The 26,638-nt window shown below is 41.8% G+C and overlaps 1 protein-coding gene across 1 annotated transcript in view; it reads right to left on the bottom strand.

The window, feature by feature from the left end:
- The window catches only part of KIAA1549L (KIAA1549 like), a 183,637-nt gene that overhangs the window by 80,399 nt on the left and 76,600 nt on the right, over positions 1-26,638 (bottom strand). The window contains exons 2-7 of the mRNA XM_066610104.1: positions 20,966-21,292; positions 17,441-18,037; positions 14,687-14,799; positions 9,952-10,171; positions 7,302-7,435; positions 5,788-5,950 (exon numbers count right to left, since the gene is read on the bottom strand). Of these exons, the coding sequence (XP_066466201.1) occupies positions 5,788-5,950; positions 7,302-7,435; positions 9,952-10,171; positions 14,687-14,799; positions 17,441-18,037; positions 20,966-21,170 (1,432 nt within the window). The 5' untranslated portion in view covers positions 21,171-21,292. The remainder of the gene's footprint in view (positions 1-5,787; positions 5,951-7,301; positions 7,436-9,951; positions 10,172-14,686; positions 14,800-17,440; positions 18,038-20,965; positions 21,293-26,638) is intronic.

Genomic DNA, 26,638 nt, shown 5'->3' with positions numbered 1-26,638 from the left:
TTGCAACCCACCACAGGAACCCTCTTTAAGGGGAATGACCCAGAAATGAGTGCCCCATGGGTGCTGCAACAATCATGGCACAATGGGGACCCAGGGACTTGTATCCTTACCTGGGGGGTCACACTGGTTTTGGGGAGGATCCAGGAGGCTTGCAGCCCCCTCTGTGCACCTCCTCACTGCTTGTAATCACTCTGATCAGTGATCAGAGCCCACTTTTGGTTTTCAAGCAAAAACCAGAACTGGGCTCTGATTACAGTTTGGAGTGATTACGAAGAGCAGAGATGCATGCAAATAGAGCTGCAAGCCTCCTGGACCCTCCCCAATGCCAGCACAACCCCCAAGTAAGGATACAAGCCTTTGGGTTCCCGCAGCGCCAAGGAGAACCCCCTCGTCCCAGTCCCCGCCCACACAAACACTTAGTGTGGTCGCAAAATTTCAATAGGACTTTGGGAACTGCTGATCTACAACAAGAAAGAACAGGCCTAAATAATGGGGCTTAATCCTTACTCCCAGGAATGTCTATAGGATTGCAGCCTTATTGGTTACTAAAAGAACAGGCCTAAATCGTGACAGACAAGACAGATCCAACAGCAATGTTGCCATCTCTCTTCCCCATCTCTCCTCCTCAACACCATCCTCAGGGGAAGGGGACAAGAGACTTCTCACCCACACCTTGGTCAGCCAAAGAGGTGCACACCTACCACCTGCCCTTGTTTCTTTCTCCATGGGGTGTGGTTTGGGGTTTGTCTGGTTGCAATTCTGTTTCACTGAAGTACATTCAGTTTTCCAGAGTCATGTGAGGCACTTCAACAGTCAGAGGTGAACTTCAGAACCCTTCACAATCCCTCAGCATCAGCCCCATGACTTTCTGTCTGAGATGCTGATTTGGAGATGCTTATAAAAATCGCACTCAGCATCCCAAGAAAATCTCAATTTGAAAAAAAAAAACTTTTTTTTCCCTTCACTGAGTACACAGCTCTAGATGTTACTAAGTCTTGCAGAGCAGGGCCTCAGAGAAGGGGGAGAATGACTTTTGAATACCTTGTAAATACTGGTGAGAAATAAACTTATTGTTAAATGGGAACAGGCTGCTGCAAGCCTTGCTCACCTGCCCTGCAGTCTCAGCAGAGAGGTACCTAGCTCAAATGTAAAGACCTGTAAGAGGCTGAAGCCAGAAGTTCTCCCAGAGAGCCTCAGAGGAAGAGTACCTCCTTGCCTTTTGAGTACCTTTGTAAATAGCTGATAAGGGGGGGGGGGAGGGAGCCCTATGTTTCAAATGGAGCTGACCTTTCCTGCAGCCTGAGCAGAGAAGTACTGAACTGAAGACTCTCTAAAGAGCTGGACAGAAGTCCTCTGGGGATCAACAGGGGAGGGAAACCTCCTTGACCTCGGAGTCTCTCCTATGATCAACTGACAGAGTTACATGTGAATAATAACCAGCCGAAAACAAAACCATATCACTTAATAGGCCTGAATCCTGAAAGTCCCACAGTGTCCTAAAAGCAATGCTATGATCCTCAGATGGTTACAGGTTTTACCTGTTGCTGAGAGGTTTCAATCAAAGTGAATTACAAAGTCTAGTCCCTGACCTTTCAAAACATGCCACAATTAGATTTCTAACTTCAGTGTGAGGGGGCACAGAAGGGCAAAAGCAGCACTGGTGTTGAAGCCCTAAAACAGTCAAATTTGCACCCCTGGTGCTCAAAATGAGGTTACCCTAAAAACCAGGGGGAAAAAAATTCAGGCCACATCCTCCTACTATCCACAATAAAAATTTCAGTTCAATACAATGATTCTAAGAACCTTTCTTACACTCATATATATTACTACTTTAGCATACTTTGAGCCTTAACAATTATAGTATACAGAGCTGCAGTTGCCATGGAAATGGCACCAAAACCAGCCTCCCCCTTGCCTATCACCTCCAGCAATGACTAGGGAATAGCTCACCATGCAGTTCAGATCCATCATGCTGTGAGCCTTCAGTGGCTGCCAGAAATAGGGAGCACAAGTGCAGAGACTTTGTGATGGCTTCACAGTGACTTAATAGGCAAAGACCACTTTCTTTGGGGAGGCCACTATGTGTGCTAAGATAAATCTCATTAAGACTTTTCAGTACAAGTGCTCATGGTTCTCACACTAGGCATTAGCTAGCAGGCGTAAGGAAAAGCAGTTCTGACTAGCAAGGGTTTCCTACCCGCTATGGATTAACCTCTGCCAGTCCCTCACACAGTTGGGATTAAAAGAATTTGCAGAGCAGAGCCTGTAGTCTGAAGTCAGAATTTCTGATTTTACAAATTGAGCCCAGTAATTCCTGAATACATATCCATCACAACCCATTGTTCTGGTTGGACTAAGAAACTGCTTGATCACCAAGGAAGAGGCCAATTTACAGTGGTTCCTATAAGAAAACGTCAAAGGAATGTTTCATGTAACTGCACATCAGGGAGGGCAAGAAAATGAAAACAGGATCATGAACTTTTTTTTTCCTCCAAAAAGGCGATTTAACATTTGCTTCACAATACATTTTCTCATCAGCTTTTGCACTGCACATTTAAGGACTTTGGAGGAGATGGAATGTTATTTTTAAACACAAGTCCTGGAAACATAGTTATTTGACAGAACAAATAGCAGTCAGTGGGGTTTAATTCAGCCTCGGGGAGAGCTATTATTTGTCCTGAGCCTCAAGCTGCTTCTACTGCAGAACACATTGCAGGAACGCAGACATGGGCCTAGTTGCCTATTACATGCTTCCACTTTAAACATAAGGTGAAGAAATACGTACATGCACCCAGAAGTCATAAAACAAAAAGCAAGTCATCTTAAAAATTATGTCTGCCTGTTTGCTTTCCCTTCATTGTTTCCCTAAGTCACTTTTCTGCTTCATAGCTGCAAGCCCTGCGAGTGAAAGAGATTAAAGGCCACTTCACCCACCTTGAAGGGCCCAATCCTTACAGCACTGATGCAGCCACAATGCAGCTCTGAGGTAAGGAAAGAAATATTCCCTTACCTTGAGGAGGCTTCCATGACTGCCCCCCACACACAGCAGAATGCAGCACACACCCCACTGGCATGGCTGCCTCAGCCCTAGACTTTTGGATAGGATTGGGCCCATCATCAACTATTTTATAGTTGTGTGATGGAGAAGCAGATAAACCCACAGCTGTCCATAATCTAAAGACCATACGATGTGACCACCTCCTTAATCAAAGAGGAAAGAATCGTGAAACTGAAACTCTGTGCCTACATCACGCATTACTTTAGATGGGTGGCAGATAAGTGTGTAACTATTCCTCCACTACACAAAGAGCATTGCTGGCCCACTAGAGTGAGTGTGTGCATGTGTGTGAGAGTGAGAGAGAGAGAGAGAAATTTGGCCCTATCTTTCAGTTCTGCAAATTACTCTTACCCATCCCGAACTTTCAGACCAGACTGAATTAAATAAATAAAAATCCTCATCAGATTATTTGTGAATGCAAGATTATTTGTGAAAACGCATATTTGCATTCACTATGCCCTCAATTCTTTAAGTACGCCTGAGAATTTAGTCATACCAAGCAAGATGTTCAACTTTCCTTCAATGTATGGCTTCACACACACCCACACAGCATTACAAAAAGTGCTTTTGAAACTCCCACAAATTTTAAATGCAGGCTGGTACTTGGCATGGCTCCTGGACTATATTTATCAAAAATATCAATACAAAACCTGGAAATAAAAGCCCTGTTGGGTGAATGGAACAAGATGTGCCATTTTCAGGATCCAGCATAAGGCCTTCTATTCATTTTCTAGGAACATGTTATTAAGGTTAAGAAAAGTATTAAAAGTCAGCCAAGTTCCTTTTACCTTAACCTGATATTTTAATTTAAGCAATTTATTTTGGTAATTTACATACCTTCATCCCTTCATTTTCCTCATATCACACTTGTGGAAGCACATGCAGTATTCTTGCCATAAGGGAGCTCATAAGTGGGTCTCTATTAAGTGCTTTAAACACAATCCTTGACCACTGCTATAGTCCATAGGAAGGCATTTGGTGAATGATAGTTTTGGTGAAATGTATTTTGATGTCCATATATATTTTGATGTAGGTTTACCATAGTTGTATGGGTACTCTGCTGATCTGGGTAGATTTTTCTCTTGGATTTTATCCTGATCTGAGCCTTTACATTAACAAGGAGTTGGGAGCACTGTAAGTGTGTGCAGGGGAAAGGCTATGGCAGCAACACAATCCCCAGGATCTCTAAGCCTCTATAACAGTAAAAAAAATGAATGAAATCCACTTCCAGTTTTCAATCAAAAACCGGAAGTGGTTTTCAATCACTTTTTAAAAACTGTTACAGAGGTGTCTACAGGGCTCCCCACACACTCCCCCAGAGGTCAGCACTTCCTCAGGTAAGTGTAAACCCCCGGCAGTAGAATGATTCTGGGGATCGCATTGCTGCCTTCCCGCCTCTGCCCCTTAAAGGGACAGGGACAAGTGCTTCCCTGACTGGTGGGTCACAACCCACCAGTTTGGGATTCATTGAGGCAGCACATAATTCACCTGCAGAATTCTCAACCACAAAATGTGCTGACGGAGAATAGCACAGATTGTTTTAAGTACAGGTCCAGCCTATTTATACACTGATTTTTATACACGGATTTGATTCAACACGAATGGCCCCTGGAAATAAAGAATGTGATGATCCCTGGAGAAGGGGAAAAATGCATCTCTTTAAAATTAGTTTTAAAAACTGAACAGTCCTTTAACAACAGCCTCCTGAGAGAGAGAGAGAGAGAGAGAGAGAGAGAGAGAGAGGGCAGCAGGCTAACAATCCATCAATCCTTCTCTCTCCTGCGGACCCCTCCCTTCCCCCAGCATGTGAAAGAAGGGTGATCATTTTGCATTGGTGAAGGGAGGGGCTGAGTGAAGTGCTGATGGATTGTCTTCTTAATGACTCTTATCTTAGAGTCAAAAGATCAGCAAGGCTGTTTTTCAATCACTGGAGCAAAGAAACTTTGTTTTTTAAATTGATTTGCTACAGTGCGTTTTTTTTTTATCCACCTGAGTGCTTGGAACGGAACCCACGCAAATTAGTCTCAACCTGTACAGGACAAATCCATGGAGGACAAGTCTATCGACAGCTATATGCTACCTTCACTTGCAGTATACCTCTGAATACCAGATACAGGGAAGCAACAACAAGAGATGGAATGCTTTCATCTCCAGTTTGTTGCCTTTTCTTAGGCATCTGCCTGGCCACTATAGGATGCTAGACTGGATGGATCTTTGGGCTGATTCAGCAGATCTCTTCTGATGATCTTATGAGGAACCTTATGGAAGAAATATTGAAGAAGGGAATCTCTGCAATGTTTAGGTACCAGTGGGAATGCTGGTAGACTTATCTAGCAGAAGAAAGGAGCTGCTGCCAGTGCCAAAAGCCTGCAAAGTTGGCCTTGGTGAAGCCCCTGAGAGCAACACAGAGAGTTTGGGCTGATGAGGAGGCTTTCAACCATAAATGCAGCCCAAGGGCAAGAAAGGAGGTGAAGCCAATGGCATAGGTGACCCAACCTATAGTCCATTTAGGGACAAGATTAGCCAAGTGGCAGACGACGCTGAGTGGAGCAACCCCCTCCCCACTCAGAGCTCTCAGGCCCTGAGTTAGGGAACCTGAATCCTTGAGTGAGGCTGTCACTTGCTGGGACCACTCCAGCAGAGGGAGCCTGCAGCCATGCCTCATTTTTAAGCCCACCCAGGAGTCAGGGGAGACTTACGTGAAGAATTCCATACTCCTGAAGACTCACCTTCAGCAATCGTCAAAGGTGGGTAGGTGAGATAGAAGCCTACCAATTCTGCTGAAAGATGATTAAGAAGGTTGCTCGACTCTGTACCATTTAAGACTGTGCTTTCATTTTTTACCACATAAAACAGTGTAACAGCTTGAGAAACATTTGATGTGTTCAGAATCTGAAATAACATTGAAGCAAAGAAATGTTTTAAAGTCTGAAGTAAAGAAACCATTTTGACTTACTTTTTTCCATACATTATATTAGAGCAAACTACAACAAGGAAAATGTTAATCATGCTGTCATTGTAAAACACACATGCTTCTAGGTGTTGCAACCACATAGCTAGACTATCCAGCCTCATTACAGAACACAGGCAGGAGAAATAGAACATTTCCACTTTAAGAACAGGAAAATGCTCATCCAGGCAGCTTTCCATCTGGGGAGGTGCTCAGAATCCACCCCATCCAAATCCATATGCTGCTTTGTTATACACTGGGTTCAGTCAGTCCACATGGCTGACAAGGACAGGCACTGGACACGTATAAGCTGTACCATGTCCACTTAGCAGAATGTACTGGGTAAAATAGTACCTTCTTGGCTTGAGAAATCAAAATAGCAGCACATTTTTGGGCAAGCACCAAGGATACATCTGTATTGCTTTTAGCTAGAACAGGACTAATTCAAATTCCTTACAGCGTATTTGTCAACTGCTCTGCCTCCATCTTAGAAGCACATCCACCACACTTCATTAATCAGAGGTAACTGGGGCATCTAGAGGTATGTCTGATGCAGTTGCTTTCCACTACTGTACTAGTTTCAGCTCCCTTTTAATATGGTAAGAATTCAACAATTTTGTGGGTCCAACAATTGTACCATGTATAAGAAACAGAGAAAAAACCCTTGCAAATGTCATCATTTAACCTGAGTAGAGTTGATAAAAAAAAGTGTGAGAGGGAAAGGGCAGGAGAGGTAAGAGGGACATGACATGTTCCATGCACAGGTGGGTCACAAAATTCCATATAGGGAAGCTTCCAACAACACAAACTTCTGAAGTGCAAAAAGTTGGAGTGGAAAAATGTGACTGCCTTCACACTAGTGCCATTTTGAACAAAAAAATGCCATGCTCACACAGATTCCCAGATGCTCAGAGAGCAGGTTATGCAGGTAAAGTGCATGAGCCTTCAATTTGCACTGACCTGCAGCAAATATCTGGGGCAGACAAGGCCTCCATCTTTTATGTTTGTTTTTTGATGTTCATAGGAAAAGCAAAAGAGCAATGATTACTCATTATCATAATCACTGGACAAAGTGCCTAATATATACTAGGTGTTGTACATAAATGAAAGTACAAAGGTCCCTGCCACAGGCTCAAAATCTAAATACATTTGTATCAACAAAGAGTGGACTTGGTAACATAAGGCAGATATTAATATTTCATACTGGCTTTCCAGTTATAACAATACTATTAACATAAGCACTGCAAATAATTATCATTAATTCATAATGTGAATAAAGTTGAGAACTTTTACCTGAACAGTTAACTTGTTACTGGTGTTCAAGACTTTTCTCTCAGCATCCTGAAATGCTTTTTCCAATCTTTGTTCCATGGTCTGAATAAATCTGCATGACTGTATATTGTCTGACTGACCCACAAACTGCAGCTCTAGGTGAAAAAGAAAGTCAGTACATTCAGGTTTTTGTGTGTGTGTGTGTTTTTTGGCTTTCTAAGTGACTCCTAGTAAGCTTAGTAATCATAGTAAGTTGGCCAACATATATCATTATATAAATGATAATCATATATAACACTTCCTCTTTCAACAGATTTAGTAATAGTATAGAATTATTGAAGAAAATGGTTATATTTCTTTGGCCATTTTTGATGAAGGCTTGGATAAAATTACACAGGCCAACACACATTTTGCTTCCTTAAACGTTACACCAATTCCTGGGTATATTTGGGGTGCCGATTACAAATATGGCATCCGTTTTGCCCTATCACATCTAGTTTTGGAGACATAGCATAGCCTCTTTAGTGAATGGTTCAAGCAGCTTCCTCATGAGGAAGCCTACACCATAGCTTCCTCATGAGGAAGCTGCTCGAACCATTCACTACTGAGGCTATACTATACAGGTTGAGCCTCAATAATTGTGTGGGTTCCGTTCCAAGCACTCATGTGGATAGCAAAAAATGCACTATAGCAAATCAATTTTAAAAACGTTTTTGCTCAGGTGATTTGAAAACAGCCTTGTTGACCTTTGTGATGTAAGATAAGAGTCATTAAGAAGACAATCCATCAATCAGTTGTCCTCCAAGAGCTTAGACAGGACCTTCATTCAGCCCCTCCCTTCACCAATGCAAAGTGATCACCTTTCTGTGCTCAGGGAGGGGTTTCCTGGAGAGAGAAGGATTGATAGATTGTCAGCCAGCAGCCCCCCCCTCTCTCTCTCATTAAGGAGGCTGCTGTTAAAGGACTGCTCAGTTTTTTAAACTAATTTTAAAGGGATGCATTTTTCCCCTTCTCCAGGGATCAGTACATTCCTTCTCATTTGCAGGGGCCATTTGTGTTGAGTCAAATCCATGTAGAAAAAATCCATGTATAAACAGGCTGGACTTGTATCTCCAAAACTAGACATGATAGGGCAAAACGAATGCCATTTTTGGAATCGGCATCCCAAATTCATATCAAACCACCATAAAGTTTGGGGAAGAGGGTCACCCTCTTCTGACCCTCAATTTTGTAGGCCTGTGTTATTGGAGATATTATACAGGAAATAAAACTGAGTGCTTTACTTGTGCTCTGAAATGCAAGTATAAAAGCCAGTTCATAGGTTTCAAACATGGAGAATAGCCTGTTAGAGCATTGAGGGATTCCCATGATGGATATATTTATATATAGAAAACATTCGCAATGCCGAGAATGTGAAATGTAACATGCAATTCTGCCCAGAGTACCTGTTACTTATTAAAGCTTAGGAGACAATCAACATGGTCATGATCCAGATCTCCACGTACATAGGACTTTCTGAGTGCCTGAGGAGCTATTTGCATTTTACATAGCAAATGCTCAGTATAAGTATTTGTTAACTTCAGAAAGCTTGCTGGACCGCCTGGTCCAGAGTCAGGAGACAGAAATTCCAGAGCTGGAACCCTCAAGGGAGCATCGCCTGAGCCCCACAAGGAACTGGTCTGTTGTACACCAAGAAACTTTAGCTTCTGAGCAGACTTCACAGCAGCACCAGGAACTTGCCAGAAGGGAAGTGATGGAACAAAGATGGAATATATGACAAGGTCAGAGGGCTGCCCCTTTAAATCTCTCTACTTTGAGACAATTAGGTGGAACTTAGGAGGGGCAGTTTGAGCCTGGATGAGGCTCAGAGTAGAGAGAATTGAGCCAGATTCAAAGCATAAGTTCACTTCTGTCCTTGTCAGGGCAAGTTGCTCACATGGAACTCTTCAGGGTTCTTCAAGCTTGACTCACCTTGCCACCTGTTTGCAAGACAGGACAAGACCCATATACTAGGATGTGCATTTAGCACAAATCAATGGCAGGTGTCAACCACACAGTTATAGACATGTGTTTCCCATTTACACTTTACAATATTCACCACAACACATACATCTGCCATGGAAAGTATGAATTGCCCTGATAATATAAGTGGTGCAAAGGGCAGCAGAATCCCTTCTTATAGGCAAGAGAAAAGGAGACCATCCATTTTATTTTGGGTGGTCTATGGATTATAATTTGTCTCCATTAATACAGTAAGCCAGTGTTTCTCAAACTGTGGGTTGGGACCCACTAGGTGGGTCGCGAGCCAATTTTAGGTGGGTCCCCATTCATTTCAATGTTTTATTTTTAATATATTAGACTTGATGCTACCCTGGGATGTGACTGCATTTGGGGAAATGTTACAGACCTGTACTTTTAACAAGCTACTATGTATATTCTTTTAACAATGATAGTAAATGGGACTTACTCCTGTGTAAGTGTGGGTAGGACTGCAGCCTAGGATTGTTAAAAAATTTCTGCTTGATGATGTCACTTCTGGTCATGACATCACTTCTGATGGATCCTGACATATTCTGATTCTAAAAAGTGGGTCCCGGTGCTAAATGTGTGAGAACCAGTGCAGTAAATAGTAGTAATTCTACAACTCTAGTAATATCTATTCAAGACTTGCCTGTTTTCAGCTGAAAGTGGTAAGCTGGCAACGGGTTCCATGGCAAGGCTAATACAGCAACAGAATGAAGGTTTGGCACATGTTGCTTAATATCCGAAGTGGCGTTACTAACACCATAAGCAATGAGCATTTCAAGAACCACAGCAGGTATAAAAACCAGTCTCTCCAGAGTTACATAGTAACCAACTGTCACATTGTTTGATTGTTCCAGAATTTCAACCTGGAAAAAAGCATATGAAAAAATGGCATTCATCTGAATTTCTTACACCATCTTTCTCAAGTTTAATAATTTTAGTTTTCTTAGAGCTCTGTATTGGGAAGACCATAGAGCGCTGCATGAATTAGTATAGTGCTCAGCACAATATGAACTCACACATTCTCAATCTTGCAAATCCTGATTCACAAATTAAAAAGCACACCAAATATTCCACTGATTCCATCCATATTTACTAGCAATAAACAACCCTTCTGAGCAATCCTTGCTCAGATAAAGCTGTTCTATTCATTAACGAATCAGTTGAAGAATGAGCATAAGATCAGAAGAATCTCACTTTTGTTGGCTATGACCTCTAAAATCTGTTCCCACCTGGTGCAACTAGCCTAGATGCTGGCTCACACTCAGCATCCTCTAAAGCCTTGTGGTCATCTGTCTTCATTATTTCACTAAGCAGTTTGAAAAACCTCTACAAGCTGCTCTTATAGAATTTCCAAGCTATATGGATGGTAGTGACTATCAGCCAATCCTGAGCTGCCCAGCGCACGGGGCTGAAGCAGCACAGAAAATGGCTGCCGCTGCATCCTGGGCACTCAGGCAGCCTCCACCTCCTCCTTGGGAGAAGAGGACTTTCATCCCCCAGGTAAACTGAATAGCCCTATAAAGGGTCTACTCAATTCTATGGCGACTCGAAGGTCGACGTAGAATCAAGAGCCTCTGCGTTGGGTGGCCAGCCCAACACAGAGGCTCTGGATCAGTGGAGCAAAGCTCCACCAATCATGCCTCCCTCCCATTCCCTTGCCCAGAACGCCTCCTCTCCATCCTCTCTCCACCCTCCCTCCACCTCTCCCTGCCCCAGAATGTCTCCTCCCCGCCTCCCGCCATGCCCCACCTACCTCTCCCCTGTTCGGCGGTCCATGAGACCACCGAGCAGCAGATCTCCAGCACTCCACTGGTGCTAGCCCAGTGCCGGCCAGCACTGGGCTAGCACCGGTGGAGGACTGATACTAGGGCTTGCAAATGTGCCAACAGTGTGCGCCGGCAGTAAGCCGGCGCGTACTCCTTAGGATTGGGCCCTATATCCTGGATTTTTATTTCCATTCTGTTCATTAGCTGATGTCTTAATGAAACTTGCATCAACTGCTATGCCCTGACAGAATGAAAACTTTATTACTTATTTAAAAGCCAGTTCCTTGGTTCCACCTCTTGCTCACACCTGGTTCCACCAGGAGCTTGTCCTTTGATAAAAAGGAGGTGTTTGTTATATATACAGATTCACATTTACTTGGTCATCTTCAGCACAAACACAACCCCTGAATATTCATTCAGGCACCATATCTCAAATTACTTTAACGAAAGACAAAGATGGAAGGGATTTCCAGGATGAAACCCAGACCCAACACTATCTGCCCTCACAGAAATAGCAGCAACTCAGATGATGGCCATTGCATTCCAAGCTAACTGTACCATAAGGGATTCTTGTTTTGAGAGCCAGGATGGTGTTGTGGTTTGGGTGTTGGTCTTAGACCTGGAATATTCAGGTTAAAATTCCTTCTCAGTCACAAAGCTTCCTGGGTGACCTTGGGCCAGTCTCTAAGCCTCGCTTCCCTCAGAGGGTTGTTGTGAGGACAAAAGAAGGGGAGGAACTATGTATACCACCCTGAGCTCCTTGGAGGAAGGATGATCTAAAAATGTGAATTTTACTAGGAAAATAAATAAAAATTTTCCTAGTAAAACTCAGCTGCCACATCCCTTGACAGACTCCACGATCTTGGATGAAGAAGCCCAGTATGAATTGCAGACAAGGACTGCAAATGAAAAGGGCTGAATATCACTGTTGTGCACAGTGGAAAAAGTAAGTCAAACCAAGCCTATTTTTGTATGATTTAAGAGTAGTCAGAACCTAGAATTAATCTGCTCTTTTCCAGGGCCCTGGAAGTGTTTCTAGGGTGGGACTACTCAAGTCAGGTAGCTAGGAGGATATGATGAGCGTAGTCTACATTTCAGGTGTATTTTTATACTTGCTTAGTTAACGGACAAATAAAATAAATAAACAAACCTATTACACTCAATATTTTTAAAACAAGCTGACCACAATCATACATACAGTTGATTCTTTTTTTTAAACCTAAGAACTGGTTTTAGAACTAAGTTAAAAAAAGAAAATGCAGAACACTTAATGGAATTCAATTACTGAATATTTTCTGCATGCTACAGTTAATGCATATTATTCAGTGGTCTTTCTTTATTCACTGGCAGAGCCTGGGGACACTCTATTATTAGCCAGCCATGACTACAACAGCAGACTGTTTGCATAATCATTCCAGGAGAGGCTTAGCCCTCCAGTAAACCTTAGGAGTGGTTACAGTTACCACCACCCCCCTTTAAGGGTCCATTCTCCTTCTTTAGTCATCTGGAAAGTCATGGATCAACTTCTTCAAATCTCACCCCAACAAAACTGATAGAATTAAAGCAACTTTAGTGCCATCTTACATGTTATACTTCTACTGAATGTTCTGCTGTGAAAGTTAAAATATTTGGGGCATACTCATTTCACCAGCAGGCTGAAACATTGTTATATGCAGAGTACTGACCCTTCAATTTGAGTCCAATTGTGTTTCTCGAGACTCCCAAGTGGGGTCTTCTAGTGCGGGTGCTCAGGCTTTGCGAACTCCCTCAGGACACTCAATTGGCCCCCATTTACAGGTACATTTTATAGCACCATCTACAACTTGCTGTCCTGGGTATGCTATGTTAATGAAATCTTTGTTATATGGAATAAGGGAGAAGGGGAGCTGCATTTCTTCTTGAACTATCTCAGTAATATTTACCAATCTATCCAGCTCATGGTGGAAATGGAAAAGGAGGGTGAACTGCCATTGCTTGATGTGTTGGTAATAAGGAACAATGATGGCACCTTAGGACATAGGGTCTTAAGAAAACCCATGCATATGGATAGCTATTTATACTTCTCTTTGAACCATCATCCTAAACAGAAAAGGGATCTATCAATACATTAATGAGAAGGGCGGAAAGAATTTCAGAGCCCCAATATCTCCAAAAAGATATATTTTTCTTTATTCCCTTAATAATGCTCTACAGAGTTTAGGGTGAAAAGTCGGGTTACTATCTAGACTTGGTGAACGTTGCCTTGAAACCTAGAAAATGAATTTCTTGTCAGGTAACAACCCTAGCCACAGAAGCCTTATTTCCTACAATACGGAATCCCACAACCTCTCAAACAACATAAGTAATTAAAATGTGTCTAAAATAGAGGACATCCCCCATTTAAATTGTTTCAACACTTTCCATTCAAATGTACTGGATTTTCCAGTGAGAAAGAACACTGCAGAACACAAAAATGTTTCAATTTGATCTAGTAAAAAGCTACTGCACTGAATGGTCGACAAATCATGTAAATAAATTTCAAGGCCAAGTGGTATTCTGGAAAAAAAATAAATATAAATTTAACCACAAAAAAAAAATTGATATCAAAGTCATTTTTCTTTCTGATTCAAGAAAGTTGTATAGAGATATTAAATTTCAAGTGACATGAACCTGATTGCAAATGACAGATAGAAGTAGAATGTGCTCTCATAACTCCACACACAGCTTTAGGCTGTTACACAGGAAGATATCCCATTGGCATTCTAAGAAACCAAGTTCAGAACATAAAATCTTCATCACTCTCTCTCTCTCTCTCTCTCTCTCTCTCTCTCACACACACACACACACACACACACACACACACACAACCAACCCAGAGATACAAACCAAACACAGATGCACACCAAACACAGAAAAGATCTCATCCAATCAAACATTCAGTTAAGATGACAGTATAAAATATTTTCATTTAACAATGTCACTTTTACTTCTCAACTGAAAAGACTACTTTTAAGTAGCATTCTTTTGTACGCTTAGAAGCAGTGGGGCTCTAATTAAGCCTGTAAATGTTTAACTTATAAAGCTATCATGGTTTTCTAGAAATTAACTTCTCCATCACTCACAATGCATCGTTCTATGTGTCTTTCAAATATCCAAAAACAAAATTTTTGCTGGTGGGAAGAAGAAGGCAAGTGAGGAGGAAAGATCTTCAGCATTTTTACCTTTTAGTCAAAAAAGAGCTAGAATGATAAGTTTGACTACAGACCCTGGTGATTAACACTGAAATTTAGTTTAAGTGCACCTTTCGGTTGCATCCCAGCAGCATAAACAAGAGAGCCATAACAAACTTCACCCAAAATTCAGTTCCATTAATTGTTCCTTGATCCCCAAACAGCAAAAGTGAAAAATCGTTGGACTTATCCATGGAATCCGTGTGCATAAATGCCAGGACTCTATTAACATGAAATAGATTAGAAAGACATAATTTAAATCAGGGCATTTCTCTTTCATATTTATAAGCGAAAGCATTTCCAGTGACTCAGTACATTATACAGGCAGTACAAAACAAGTCATTATTTTCTTCTCAGTTTGCAATCTTAATTTGATTATAAGATACAAACTAAGCTTGCTTACTTGAGCATTGACATTTTGGTTGAAAGCTTGTCGCAATGCCTGGGTGAGACCTTTTGTGACATTCTGCTTTAAGGAATCACTCAGCAGCAGCCTTCTTGTATTCAGAAGCAAAACTAGAATATAAAGTTATACATTCATTTAAAAGCATCTTCAAGTTCGTTTGCTTAATATTCTTTTTCACAGTCATATTCACTGATCATAAAGGTTGTATGATGAAGCTGTACCCTGCCAAAGAACTTATGCTCAGCACAGAAAATGTAAGGCGGGCAAAAGGCCATTGCTGGGATTCAAAGACTTTTAGTTGCTAGTTATTTAAAACCCACACAGGCATACTGAGTCATAACTGTGTAAATTTTTCAGTGAAGGATTATCTAGAGATTGATTAAGCAAGCATTTTATCATTACAGAGGCTGTATTGATTGATGCTTGTGACAATATGAGTCTACAAGCATTTACAAAGTACATTTTCACAAGCAATGAGTAACTCAAGTCTTCAAAGAAAAACATTTTAGTATGCATTATGAACTTCACTATATAACTGACAATTAATCTAAACATTAAAACTGCACTACTAGCAGGTGAGGAAGGGCAGAACACTTTGTTAACGGCACATACTTTTCAAAAATATAACTTTTTGAAATGTGTAAGACAACTCATGTGTTTTTGCTTGCATGGTGGACACTCTAGACCAGTGTTTCCCAAACTTGTTAGCGCCAGGACCCACTTTTAAAAACAATCACAACTCACTAGACAAAAAAAAAGATATAGAAAGTAATAATAATTTATTTATTTATTAATAAATATAATCGGGTTCTATGCACCCAAGGCTTATGTATAGACATTACATATAAGATGTGTGGATATTTGCTACTCTCCCTAGAAATGGCATTCAAGGACTGTTCTCCAAACCTTTACAGTCACTCCAGGGCAGCGGTTTTCAAACTCTCTAGGAAAGTTTGCACCGCTGCAAGTCCTTGCGGGGGGCTGGAGGGGAGGCAGCAGGATCAGGGGGGAAGGCAGAGATGTGATCCCCAGGATTGTGCTGCTCAGGAGGGCTGCAGGGACTGGGTTGCACTCACCAGTCCCTGCAGCAGCCTGTCGGAGGTGTCAGGAGCCTTGCGCAAGCGTCTGCACGGCTCCCCAGCTAGTTAGAAGTGAAAGTGGAGTGATTGCGCTCCACTTCCGGTTTTGTGGAAGCAGGGCGCGATCGCTCCACTTTCACTTCTGCTGACCTGGGGAGCCCTGCAGATGCTCGCGCAGGGCTCCTCACAGCCCCGACGGGTTGCTACAGGGACTGGTGAGTACATCCCAGTCCCTGCAGCCCTCCTGAGTGGCGCAATCCTGGGGATCGTGTCGCTGCCTTCCCCCCTGCCCCTGTCCCTTAAGGGGAAAGAGGCCAGGGACCTCAGGCTGGGGCGTCAAGACACTCCAGTCTGAAAACCACTGCTCCAGGGTATCCAGAACTGGTAAGCAAGATGTGTGGTTAGGGGCTTCCAGGCCAGACAGAAGGCTGAAAACTGGGTTCCGATTCCATTTACTAGGAAAATGTGACATTTTAATTTGGCAGTATTGAAGATTATCTCATACATTTCAGCTAACAATTTTTTTCTGCAAATGGGGCAAGTGTTTTGTGTTTTTTTTAAGTTTCAAAAACTCAATCAAAAATCAGCTTGTGATCTATTGGTGGGTCCCAACCCACAGTTTGGGAAACAATGCTCTAGACAAATAGTTCTCTTAAAATCCAATACTTTTTTTTTTTTTTTTGCAATGAAACAAGCTATTATATATGGTACTATACTCACAATCATTTAGTTACCACAGAGACATATCGGGTCTGTAAAAACTAGCCAGCAGAAATATGAATCCAGTGAAAGTGTAGGTAATATTTCATTTTTCTCATACACAAGTACCTGTACAATTTTTCAACATGCAATGTCATCTGATGAAGCAATCTGTAGCCCTTGAAAGTATATGCTGAAATAACTGTCAGGGTTGTGTGGCCTAAAGGGTGGGCTATATGCTACATACAGAAGCAAACTTCTCAGCCCTTCTTAGCCCTCAGTGCCCCCTGTAAAACCATTTTGGAGGAGCGTTCTGTGGAATGCAAAGGGCTTCAGGGTTACTGGTAGGTGGGCTATTACCACTCCCCCTATCCTACACATATAGAGCTGCCTTCCACAGAACAGAAGGTTAGGACACAACCCTCAAAACTTTAAGGTGCTGCAAGATTCTTTGCGGTTTAATATGAATACAGAAACTGACCCTAAAGAATGTTTATTGTATTTGCTAACTTTCAATATGAAACAATGTCAAGGAATGCTATTAATACTCCGACACTGGAACTATCTGCAGTGTGTGAGATTATACATATGGGATGTGTCAAATCTGTTCAAGAGCTTTTCTGGTGCAGGAAAAATGTTCTAACGCTGGCTGATTACTGTTAAGAAATAAAACTTCCATTACTGTATATTTTAAAAGATGCCATATGGACCCCTGCAAAACAGAAGAGGATAAGGCTGCCATGGAAGTTCTATTTGTCCTGCATAGTGTAAAAACTCTAACAGTAGCCAATCAACTGTACAAAACTTAGCAAAGTTTATCCATTAGATTAGTTCACATTTACCTTGCCCTATTTATTAAGATACATTTTAAAAGCCCGTCTTGAGTTTTATTGTGCTTTCATTACTAAAAGCAATCCCTTGAACCAAATGATCTTCAACTCAAACCAGAAAAGCCCTCTCTATACATTCATACCTGTCTTAATGAGAAAGTTGCTGGAGAGCAGGCATTCCAAAGGAAGAACTGTTGTCACGTTAGCAAAAGCTGCCGTTGACACTGTTGTAGCAGCAGCAGAAGGGTTTTCGTCAGGTGTAGGGAGAAGTCTAGTTGTTTTCGCTGATGCTGTAACAGATGTCAAAGCTGCTGTAATTGTCAGTGGGTATGCAGTTGATGTTTTAGTGATGTCTGAGCTTGTGGATTTTGTGGTGTCAAGTACTGTTGTTTCGGTTTGTCGGAGCGCATGCGTTGTGGGAGCTGAAACTGTACTAGCTTTTGTGATTGGAAATGAACTAGTGGTACGCACAGGTGTGGTAGACTTGTCTCTAGATACCACTGGAAAGGCTGTGTGTGTCACTACTGGGTTTAAAGTTGGTGCCATTTTTGTGGCAGTGTTATTTTTTGCTAGCATTGAAATTAACGTGCTTAATGCCATCACAGATGGCAAGTTTTCAGTACTCAGTGAGAACAAAGATGAAGTCAGCACAGGTGATGTTCGAGCTGATTTTCCTGTGACTGGTGTTGCTTCTGAAGTTGCTACAGATGGTATTACACCAGGAGACACAGACGGTAACACTGTAATGACAGAATGGGTAAAGTTGGTTGTTGGCAACAAAGGAGAAGTTAGTTGTGTTGATGGTGCATGAACAGAGGTTATGATGGCTGACTGCAAAGCATTGATGGTTTGCGTCTGCAATGGAGTGATTGGAGTGGCTTCAATAGGCACTGTAATTGTATCTAGATTACTAATTGTGCCTTCTGTATACCACCCTCCTGTACTAAATGTTGGTGGTTGCTTACTCAAGTGATTATTTGTTTCAGAGAAGGGGCTATTTGTGTACTGTGCTGGTTTTTCTGAAGACATGTGCTCTTCAAGTTTCAATACTGGTGTTGAGTTCAGCACTTCATGATCCAAGTTGGGAGCAACCATGGTTTTTGTTACACTACCAGAAGTAATTTCATTATTTACTGGAACAGTTAATTTAGTATCCCTCTGAGAAGCCAGTGATAGGGGAGATGTTGCATATAAGGCATTTGGAGTTGCAAAGAGGTTTTCAGAACTAGTTGTTTGAGGCTTTAGCACAGTTTGAAAATTGGCATATGAAACAGAGGGCTGTGAGTGAGAATACACTGACGAAGCTGAGAAAAATGCATCCCTTCCAGTAGATACTCCTGCCGTAGAAGACGTGAAATACTTAGATGAGGAATGGAATTGCTTTTCAGAGTCTGATGTGAAATTATTCCGAACAGTAAAATACTCAAGAACATTTTCAGGTGTATTTGTCTCCCTTTTTGATTGTGGTGACAGTACTTTGGTACCCTTGGAGAAGGTGCTTTGGATCTGAGGAAAAGATGAATGCTTATCAAAAGATGTTTCTGCCTCAGAGTGGTACATACTAAACTCTGTAAAACTTTTAGACTTTGTTCCAGTGAATAATGAAGATGAAACGTTCTGGATGGATGTTACAGATGCATTAACAGATGATGTTACAGAGCTGGAAGGCATGTGTTTACTTGCATAATTTGTTTGCTGCTGCAGAACTGAAACCTCTGAGTACTCTGTTTTTGACGCTGCAGGGTTTGTGTTATCCTTTGCAGTTTGGGACATTTCAGTTATTCTCTTTTGGGAAACCACACTAACACCAGTCAAAGACTGCTGACTTCTAATATCCCATTCAGAGGCTGAAGCTGTGGGCTTAAAAACCTTTTCTGCATCTGAAATATCCGAGATGCCTTTTGAAGCAGCATTAGAAACTGCCTGGGAAGCTGGCACTCGGCTTTTCAAAGGTTCTGTTCCTGGGGCAAACGATGGCAATGCATGTAAGTCCAAAGGTGCTACAGCAGTCCAAGAGGAAACCTCGGCCATATGCAACATTGCATTCACTTTAGTATCAGATTTATTTAAAGATGGTGGAGACAAATGCTTGGCATTTGGGGTCACAGTGGTGAGTACCCTTGCATTTTCCCCCTCCTCTTCTGTAAAGTTAACAGTTGGGCTTCGTATGTAAGCTGCTGTTAGCTGTACATTTCTAGAATAATTAGGAGACGATATTAGCACGGCAGTGGAAGAAAAATTCAAATGACCTCTAACGGAAGTTGGCAAAGATACTGAGAGTGCAGTAGAACCAGTACGGTCTAGTGGCAAAATTCTCTCAAGTGTTGTTCGCCATTGTGCTGGTTTGCTGACAGGAATTCCTAGAGTAAAGTTTGCAGTCTGCGTCCCTGGTGACAGATGAAGATGGATTCTATCAGCATCACCATTTGTGAACATTTTGGCTGTAGTAAATTTTGAGAGAGACCGACGCTGTAATGGTCTAATCAAGAAATAGTTATGAGGCCATAATGTAGGTTCAGAATATGTCGGAGGTGTGGTTGCAGTGGTTTCATAAGCTAGATCAGAAATGTGTTTTGTGAAAACCCATTTGGTTGATTTTATGGCAAAAGGATCTGCTCTTTGAACCGTTGAGGCAACCTTAACATTTGGTGCTGGAATGGTAGCATGCGCTGTTGTATTAAAAGTCCCATTTTTCCTCACTTTCAAGGAAGTGACTTCATCTGTTGAATAGGAGACTGGTCTAGCTGTAGGTGCTGGTGCTTGAATGATTGCATTATTTACGCTTATTGCTTCAGGAATAACTATACTTGGCACTATTGGGACAGATACATTTTTCATCAAATGGAAAAGTCTTGTTGAACTTTTAGAAGCTGGTAAAGATCTCTCTCCAGTGGAAGCAAGCAGTGATGCAGAAGGCAAATCAGGTATCTTCAACAGTGTGGTTGGAGTACTTGAGATATGGAGGGCTAAAGCTGCCTTGCTCTTAAGAACTGGGGGTGATGCAGTTGCATAGCTGTTAATCTCTTTATAAGGGGTCACTGCATCCAGTGGTTGACTGGTGAGGACTGCTACAGAAGTTCTTCTATGAATTAATCTGGAGAAAGCATTTGTTTTTCTAGAATTCAATGGCATTCTTTCAGTAGGTAATAGAAGAGAACTGTGATTGGGTATTATTGCATACAGGGCAGAAGAATGTGATTTCCTAAACTCTGGGTCTGTGAGTCTCCCTGCTGGTGTTATTGGATTTCCTTTAATTAATCCAAAACTATTACTAAAAGAGATAGCGACTGGGAGCTCTCTGTCGCCCATTTTGGATAATGCATATTTTGTTGTGTTAGAATTTCCAGCAATTACTGTGTTCTGTGGGTTACGAGGATTAAAGTAAGTATTAGCTGTGTTTATGTTGAATGAATTTTCTATATCTGTGGATAAAGGCACTTTGGTAGGTTGCACAGTCAGCTTAGAAACAATAATGATATGAGGTGATTCTGTTTCTAATGGCAAAGCGGATGGTGATGGAGAGGGTGAGAGCATGTCGGATCCTGATGAGATCTCTTTTGAAATGGAAGATGTTGTATATGGTATTATGTGAGATGACACAGTGGTAGTTAAACGTGTCACTGATGGGGATGTGGACAATGCAGAGAACACATTGATTTGTGGCAAACCTGATACAATAGTCATTTCGTCAGCATCTTGAGACCTCATTGGTGATTCAGCTGATACCTCAGAAGGCTCTTGGGGTGCATTATTGCCACTGCCTTGATACAGACTTGGCAAAAACCTAGTTTGGTCCATAGTTCTGGTCCGTGTCCCTGCTAATGTACTTTTTATTATCTGAAGCAGATTTGCATTCTCCAAGGCTTGCCTCATTGAAATATCACCCACTGAGGAAGACTCAAGTTCTCTAGAAGGCCATGTTGGTGATAAGATAGCTCTCCAGTTGGAAAAAGACTCTGAAGAGGGGGCAACAGTTATCTGCTGTTGCTCAGTACCTGAAAAATAATACATTTTTATTGAGTATCTTCCAAAATATACAATCCTCAAATAATACAAAGTTGCTCAAAGTGTCTGTCTGCCCCCTCCCTCTGTTGAAATGGGAAGACTGCTTACAGAAGATGGACGGAGACAGATGGAGGGGATGCAGTCCCCTATCCTTTCATCAGCATTTCAAAGAGTGAACTAAAGTACAAAGATATACAGAGTACAGTACATAGAGTACATAGAGACTGTGATAGATGTTTATCTAGATATAAACACAGCAGGCAAACAAGGTTCTCTATATCTATATTATTAGATATAGCAGTCATATCTGCTTTAGAATAAACTAGATTCCCTGAAATTTCTGCTGCCTTTGCTTAATAGGATTGCCACCCCTGCTGTTTTCTCTCTGTCTAATTACCATGTGGATTATGTGTAATTTGTAGCAAGTATAGTTGTTTTTAAAAGAAGCCAAAGGCCATGATCAGTAGGCTATGACAACATCCATCCATCTGTTTGGCAAGACAATTCATAAGGGCTCTACTCAAAGCTTTATTAATTATTAAATAATATATGACAGTATTATCTGAGTGAAAGTTCTGTTATAAAAGGAATGGTTGGTGCTGTTGGAAATCGATGCATCACTCTGTTTTACTGACTAGATTTTGACTGCTGAATAAACCATTAAACAAGATTTAAGAGAGAGGAAAGAAGTATAGGATCATAAAGTTAAACTGAACTGGAGGATGAGAGGTTTCCTCCTCCTAATTCTGTAACAAAGCAGAAAAAAAATATAGAACAAGCTGACTACATGCCCGATGATTATAATTACTAATATTTGTTCAGATAAATTATAAAGAACTGACACTGTTCAAAACCATACTGTGTTTGATAAAACTCCCAAAGTTACTATTAGACATGCCAATCTATTACGTGAGAAACACACATTAGACAGTTACTATTAGACATACCAATATGTTATGTGAGAAGTTTGGGGTTAGTAGTAGCTGCACCAAAAGGAATGGGTACTGACAACAATCACCCAAGCATCAGTGACTTGACTAACAATATGGCATAGGACGGCATAGGAATAAAGTCAGAATTGGCTAAGTTCCTCCATGGACCAGCTGTAGGTATTTATCTTGCCAACTGTAATTACGTGCACAATTATATGCAGGCAAAGAAGAAAAGAAACCAGGAATAAAAATGGGGGGGGGGGGTAGTTGAACTAATACTACTACTACTCCTTTCTCTCAAATATATATACACGCACACAGTTTTTGGACAGTAATAGCAAAATGGTTACATTTGCTATATGTCAAAAATTGCTATCTGTTTCTGAAGCTTCTTGGTGCATACACAATCTATTTTTATCAAGATTTAAAAGACAAGACTGATTCTTGTGAACAAAGAACAACCAAAATCATAGCCCATGTTCTCTAAATTATTTGAGAAGCCAGTACATCAGAGGCACTGTAAAAAATAAATGCCACATACACTTCTACACCCTGGGAAACCTCCTCTAACAGTCAGCAGGTGCCATGACCCTCTGCTTCCTTTGACTTCACATGATGGCAGAACCGGTACAGAAAATTGACTCCACCCCACAACATGTTACTCTACAAAGCCAAGTCACGCTATTGTGGGGCACAAGTAATTTACTTCTTTCAAGGCCCAGCAACAGTATCTTGGAAAAACAACAGAGAATACTGAATATAGTGCTGACACTCTGGTGCCTGTCTCAGTTCCAGGACTTCATGCTGTTCCTTCATCCAAAGCAGAAAATACAAGAGTACAGTGCATGACTCAGTCTCCCAAATATTTTGACTACAGAAATGTTTAGGGGGCTTTATTATAGAGCTTAACGATTTTTCATCAACAGTTGCTGGATATTGATTTTTTTTTTTTTAAAGACAAGGAATCATTTGCATCAGTGTGCAGACTGAAAACGAAGCAAGCCACATCCTTTTGCTGTTTAGAAGCTACATTCTTTGGGTTGTTTAAGTACTGATGTTTAAGTAATACCTTTATTTCTTTAAACTTTGATTCCTTTGAAGTTATGTAATTGTGGGGTATTTCTTTGATATGTGGAGTCCAGTTTTGTTTTTTTAAAGAAAAGCAGACAGTACAGCAAAATGGGGTAGATCCAAAATGGAGAGGCAGGGGGGCTTTAGGACTTTGCCCCTGCCATGATTCCACTACAAATTGGGAACCGCATACATTTTTTTTTTTAAAAGGTTCAGCTGAAAACTAATTGAATTCTCTGCCCCCCAAATAAAATAGTGGATGTGGTGTATGACTGGGATCAGAACTACAGTGGTGGTGAAGTTCTAATAATTCCCTACCCCCCACCACTATTCTCCTCTGTGTTGCTGTTTGTCCAGCTGTTACCTAAATAAATGAAGCCCCTAGGCCTTGTTATGCATTCTAAACAGTGCCGTAGCTTGGCCATTTGACATCCAGGACCGATTAAATTTTGACACCCCCATGCAACAAAACTAATTAATTATTATCAATTATTATTAATACAATAAATAAAAATATTAATTAATATTTTCATATTTTTATACCACCCTTCCTCTAAGGCAGGGATGTCCAAAGTTTTTGGCAGGAGGACCACATCATCTCTCTGACACTGTGTTGGGGGCCAGGGGGAAAAAAGAATTAATTTACATTTAAAATTTGAATAAATTTGCATAAGTTTACATAAATGAATATATTAGAGATGAACTTATATGAATGAATGAAGGTCTTGCAATTGCTCAAGGCCTATAAAAGGCCTTGCACAAAGCAAGGCTGGCCTTTCCTTTGCTGCTTCTGCTGCATCACAGACATGAAACAGCAAGCAGTGGAGGGAGCCCTCATCCCATAGCTCACACAAGAGGTCAAACAGTCGCTCTCATGCTGAGAGCAGTTGCGTTGGGCCAGTCGGGCTCCAACAAATCTCTGGAGGGCCAGAGGCTCATTGGAGACTGGGGGCTCCCTGAGGGCCGCATTGAGAAGCCTCGAGGGCCGCATGTGGCCCCAGGGCCGGGGTTTGGGCACCCCTGCTCTAAGGTGCTCAGGTTGGTGTGCATGGTTCCTCCCCTTATTTTGTCTTCACAACAACTCTGTGAGTTTGGCGAGGCTCAGAGAGTAATAGTCATGATATGAAATGGGTAATAATAATGGCCAGAAAATAAATGCAGTTAGTATTTTCCCACAAGCAATGGATTCTCCCACAGGCCTTGCTGAGGGAGAGTCAGCATGGCTTCTGTAAGGGTAAGTCTTGCCTCACGAACCTTATAGAATTCTTTGAAAAGGCCAACAGGCATGTGGATGCGAGAGAACCCATGGACATTATATATCTGGACTTTCAGAAGGCGTTTGACATGGTCCCTCACCAAAGGCTACTGAAAAAACTCCACAGTCAGGGAATTAGAGGACAGGTCCTCTCGTGGATTGAGAACTGGTTGAAGGCCAGGAAGCAGAGAGTGGGTGTCAATGGGCAATTTTCACAATGGAGAGAGGTGAAAAGCGGTGTGCCCCAAGGATCTGTCCTGGGACCGGTGCTTTTCAACCTCTTCATAAATGACCTGGAGACAGGGTTGAGCAGTGAAGTGGCTAAGTTTGCAGACGACACCAAACTTTTCCGAGTGGTGAAGACCAGAAGTGATTGTGAGGAGCTCCAGAAGGATCTCTCCAGATTGGCAGAATGGGCAGCAAAATGGCAGATGCGCTTCAATGTCAGTAAGTGTAAAGTCATGCACATTGGGGCAAAAAATCAAAACTTTAGATATAGGCTGATGGGTTCTGAGCTGTCTGTGACAGATCAGGAGAGAGATCTTGGGGTGGTGGTGGACAAGTCGATGAAAGTGTCAACCCAATGTGCGGCGGCAGTGAAGAAGGCCAATTCTATGCTTGGGATCATTAGGAAGGGTATTGAGAACAAAACAGCTAGTATTATAATGCCGTTGTACAAATCTATGGTAAGGCCACACCTAGAGTATTGTGTCCAGTTCTGGTCGCCGCATCTCAAAAAAGACATAGTGGAAATGGAAAAGGTGCAAAAGAGAGCGACTAAGATGATTACGGGGCTGGGGCACCTTCCTTATGAGGAAAGGCTACGGCGTTTGGGCCTCTTCAGCCTAGAAAAGAGACGCTTGAGGGGGGACATGATTGAGACATACAAAATTATGCAGGGAATGGACGGAGTGGATAGGGAGATGCTCTTTACACTCTCACATAATACCAGAACCAGGGGACATCCACTAAAGTTGAGTGTTGGGAGGGTTAGGACAGACAAAAGAAAATATTTCTTTACTCAGCATGTGGTCGGTCTGTGGAACTCCTTGCCACATAGTACTCAGTGACATACTGCTCCTGCATCTGGAGCCCAGATCTACATGCCTGGAAGAAGTGGCTCCAGACAGCAGTCTCAGAATGGGAGCCCAGGTCTATTCAGCAGGTAGATCTTGGCTTCAAGTCTGGGCAGGAGCCCAGGTCTACCCATGTGGTTGACCTGGGCTCTGAAGTTAAGGTAGTGCTCTTGGTTCCCCTATACACAAACACTGGATCTGTCCCTGTGTCACGCCCCCCCCCCCAGGGTGTCACCTTACTAACACCATACTGGTGCCATACTGTGTCATAATAGCATCTCATTGGCTCTTTGAATAATCATTATCATTGGTCTGTTTAGAGTTAAGGAAATCTTTTTATTTCATAAAACAGTTGTTTTCTGTTGGGTTTTTTTTGCCATAACATTTGATAGAATGGAGATATTTCACTCTGGTTTTTTTTTCATTGCATTCTGCTGTAAATTATGGATCCAATAGTATATAGCATGGCATTATTTTTCCTAACAACTGCAAATTTCATGATTTTGGACACTAGTGGTGCCACCCCTCCAAGGGTGGCACCTGGAGCGGACTGCCCCTGCCCCCGCTAGCTATGCCACTGATTCTAAACAGCAGGCAGTTTGGCCCTGCATTTGGAAAACCTGCAACCCTTCGTATGTTAATACTGCTACATTCCCCAGTTTTAAGGGGAAGAGGGAAAGAGCCTTTATATTGTTAGCTGACATTATGCTAATACCATTTCCAATCATCTCAAAACTGCTTGCACGCCTTGCAATCTTAGGTTGAAGGTTACCATGTTTAACAGCGTGGAAGCAAACTGTGAAAAACATAAAAGCATATGAAAGAATTTTCTACTGAATCAGAGTATCGGTCCAACTGGTTCAATCTCATCTATACTGATTGACATTAGCTCTCCAGCTTTTTAGACAGGTGTCTTTCTCAGTCTACCTGGAGATGCCAGGGATTGAAACTGGAGACCGTTCAAAAACATAATTAAGCTATTTCTGCCCAACGTTGCATATA

Source organism: Tiliqua scincoides, chromosome 1 (genome assembly GCF_035046505.1).
Source record: "Tiliqua scincoides isolate rTilSci1 chromosome 1, rTilSci1.hap2, whole genome shotgun sequence".
Taxonomy (NCBI): domain Eukaryota; kingdom Metazoa; phylum Chordata; class Lepidosauria; order Squamata; family Scincidae; genus Tiliqua; species Tiliqua scincoides.
The sequence above is the reverse complement of the archived record's forward strand: the minus strand, read 5'-3'. Positions and strand labels throughout refer to the sequence as shown.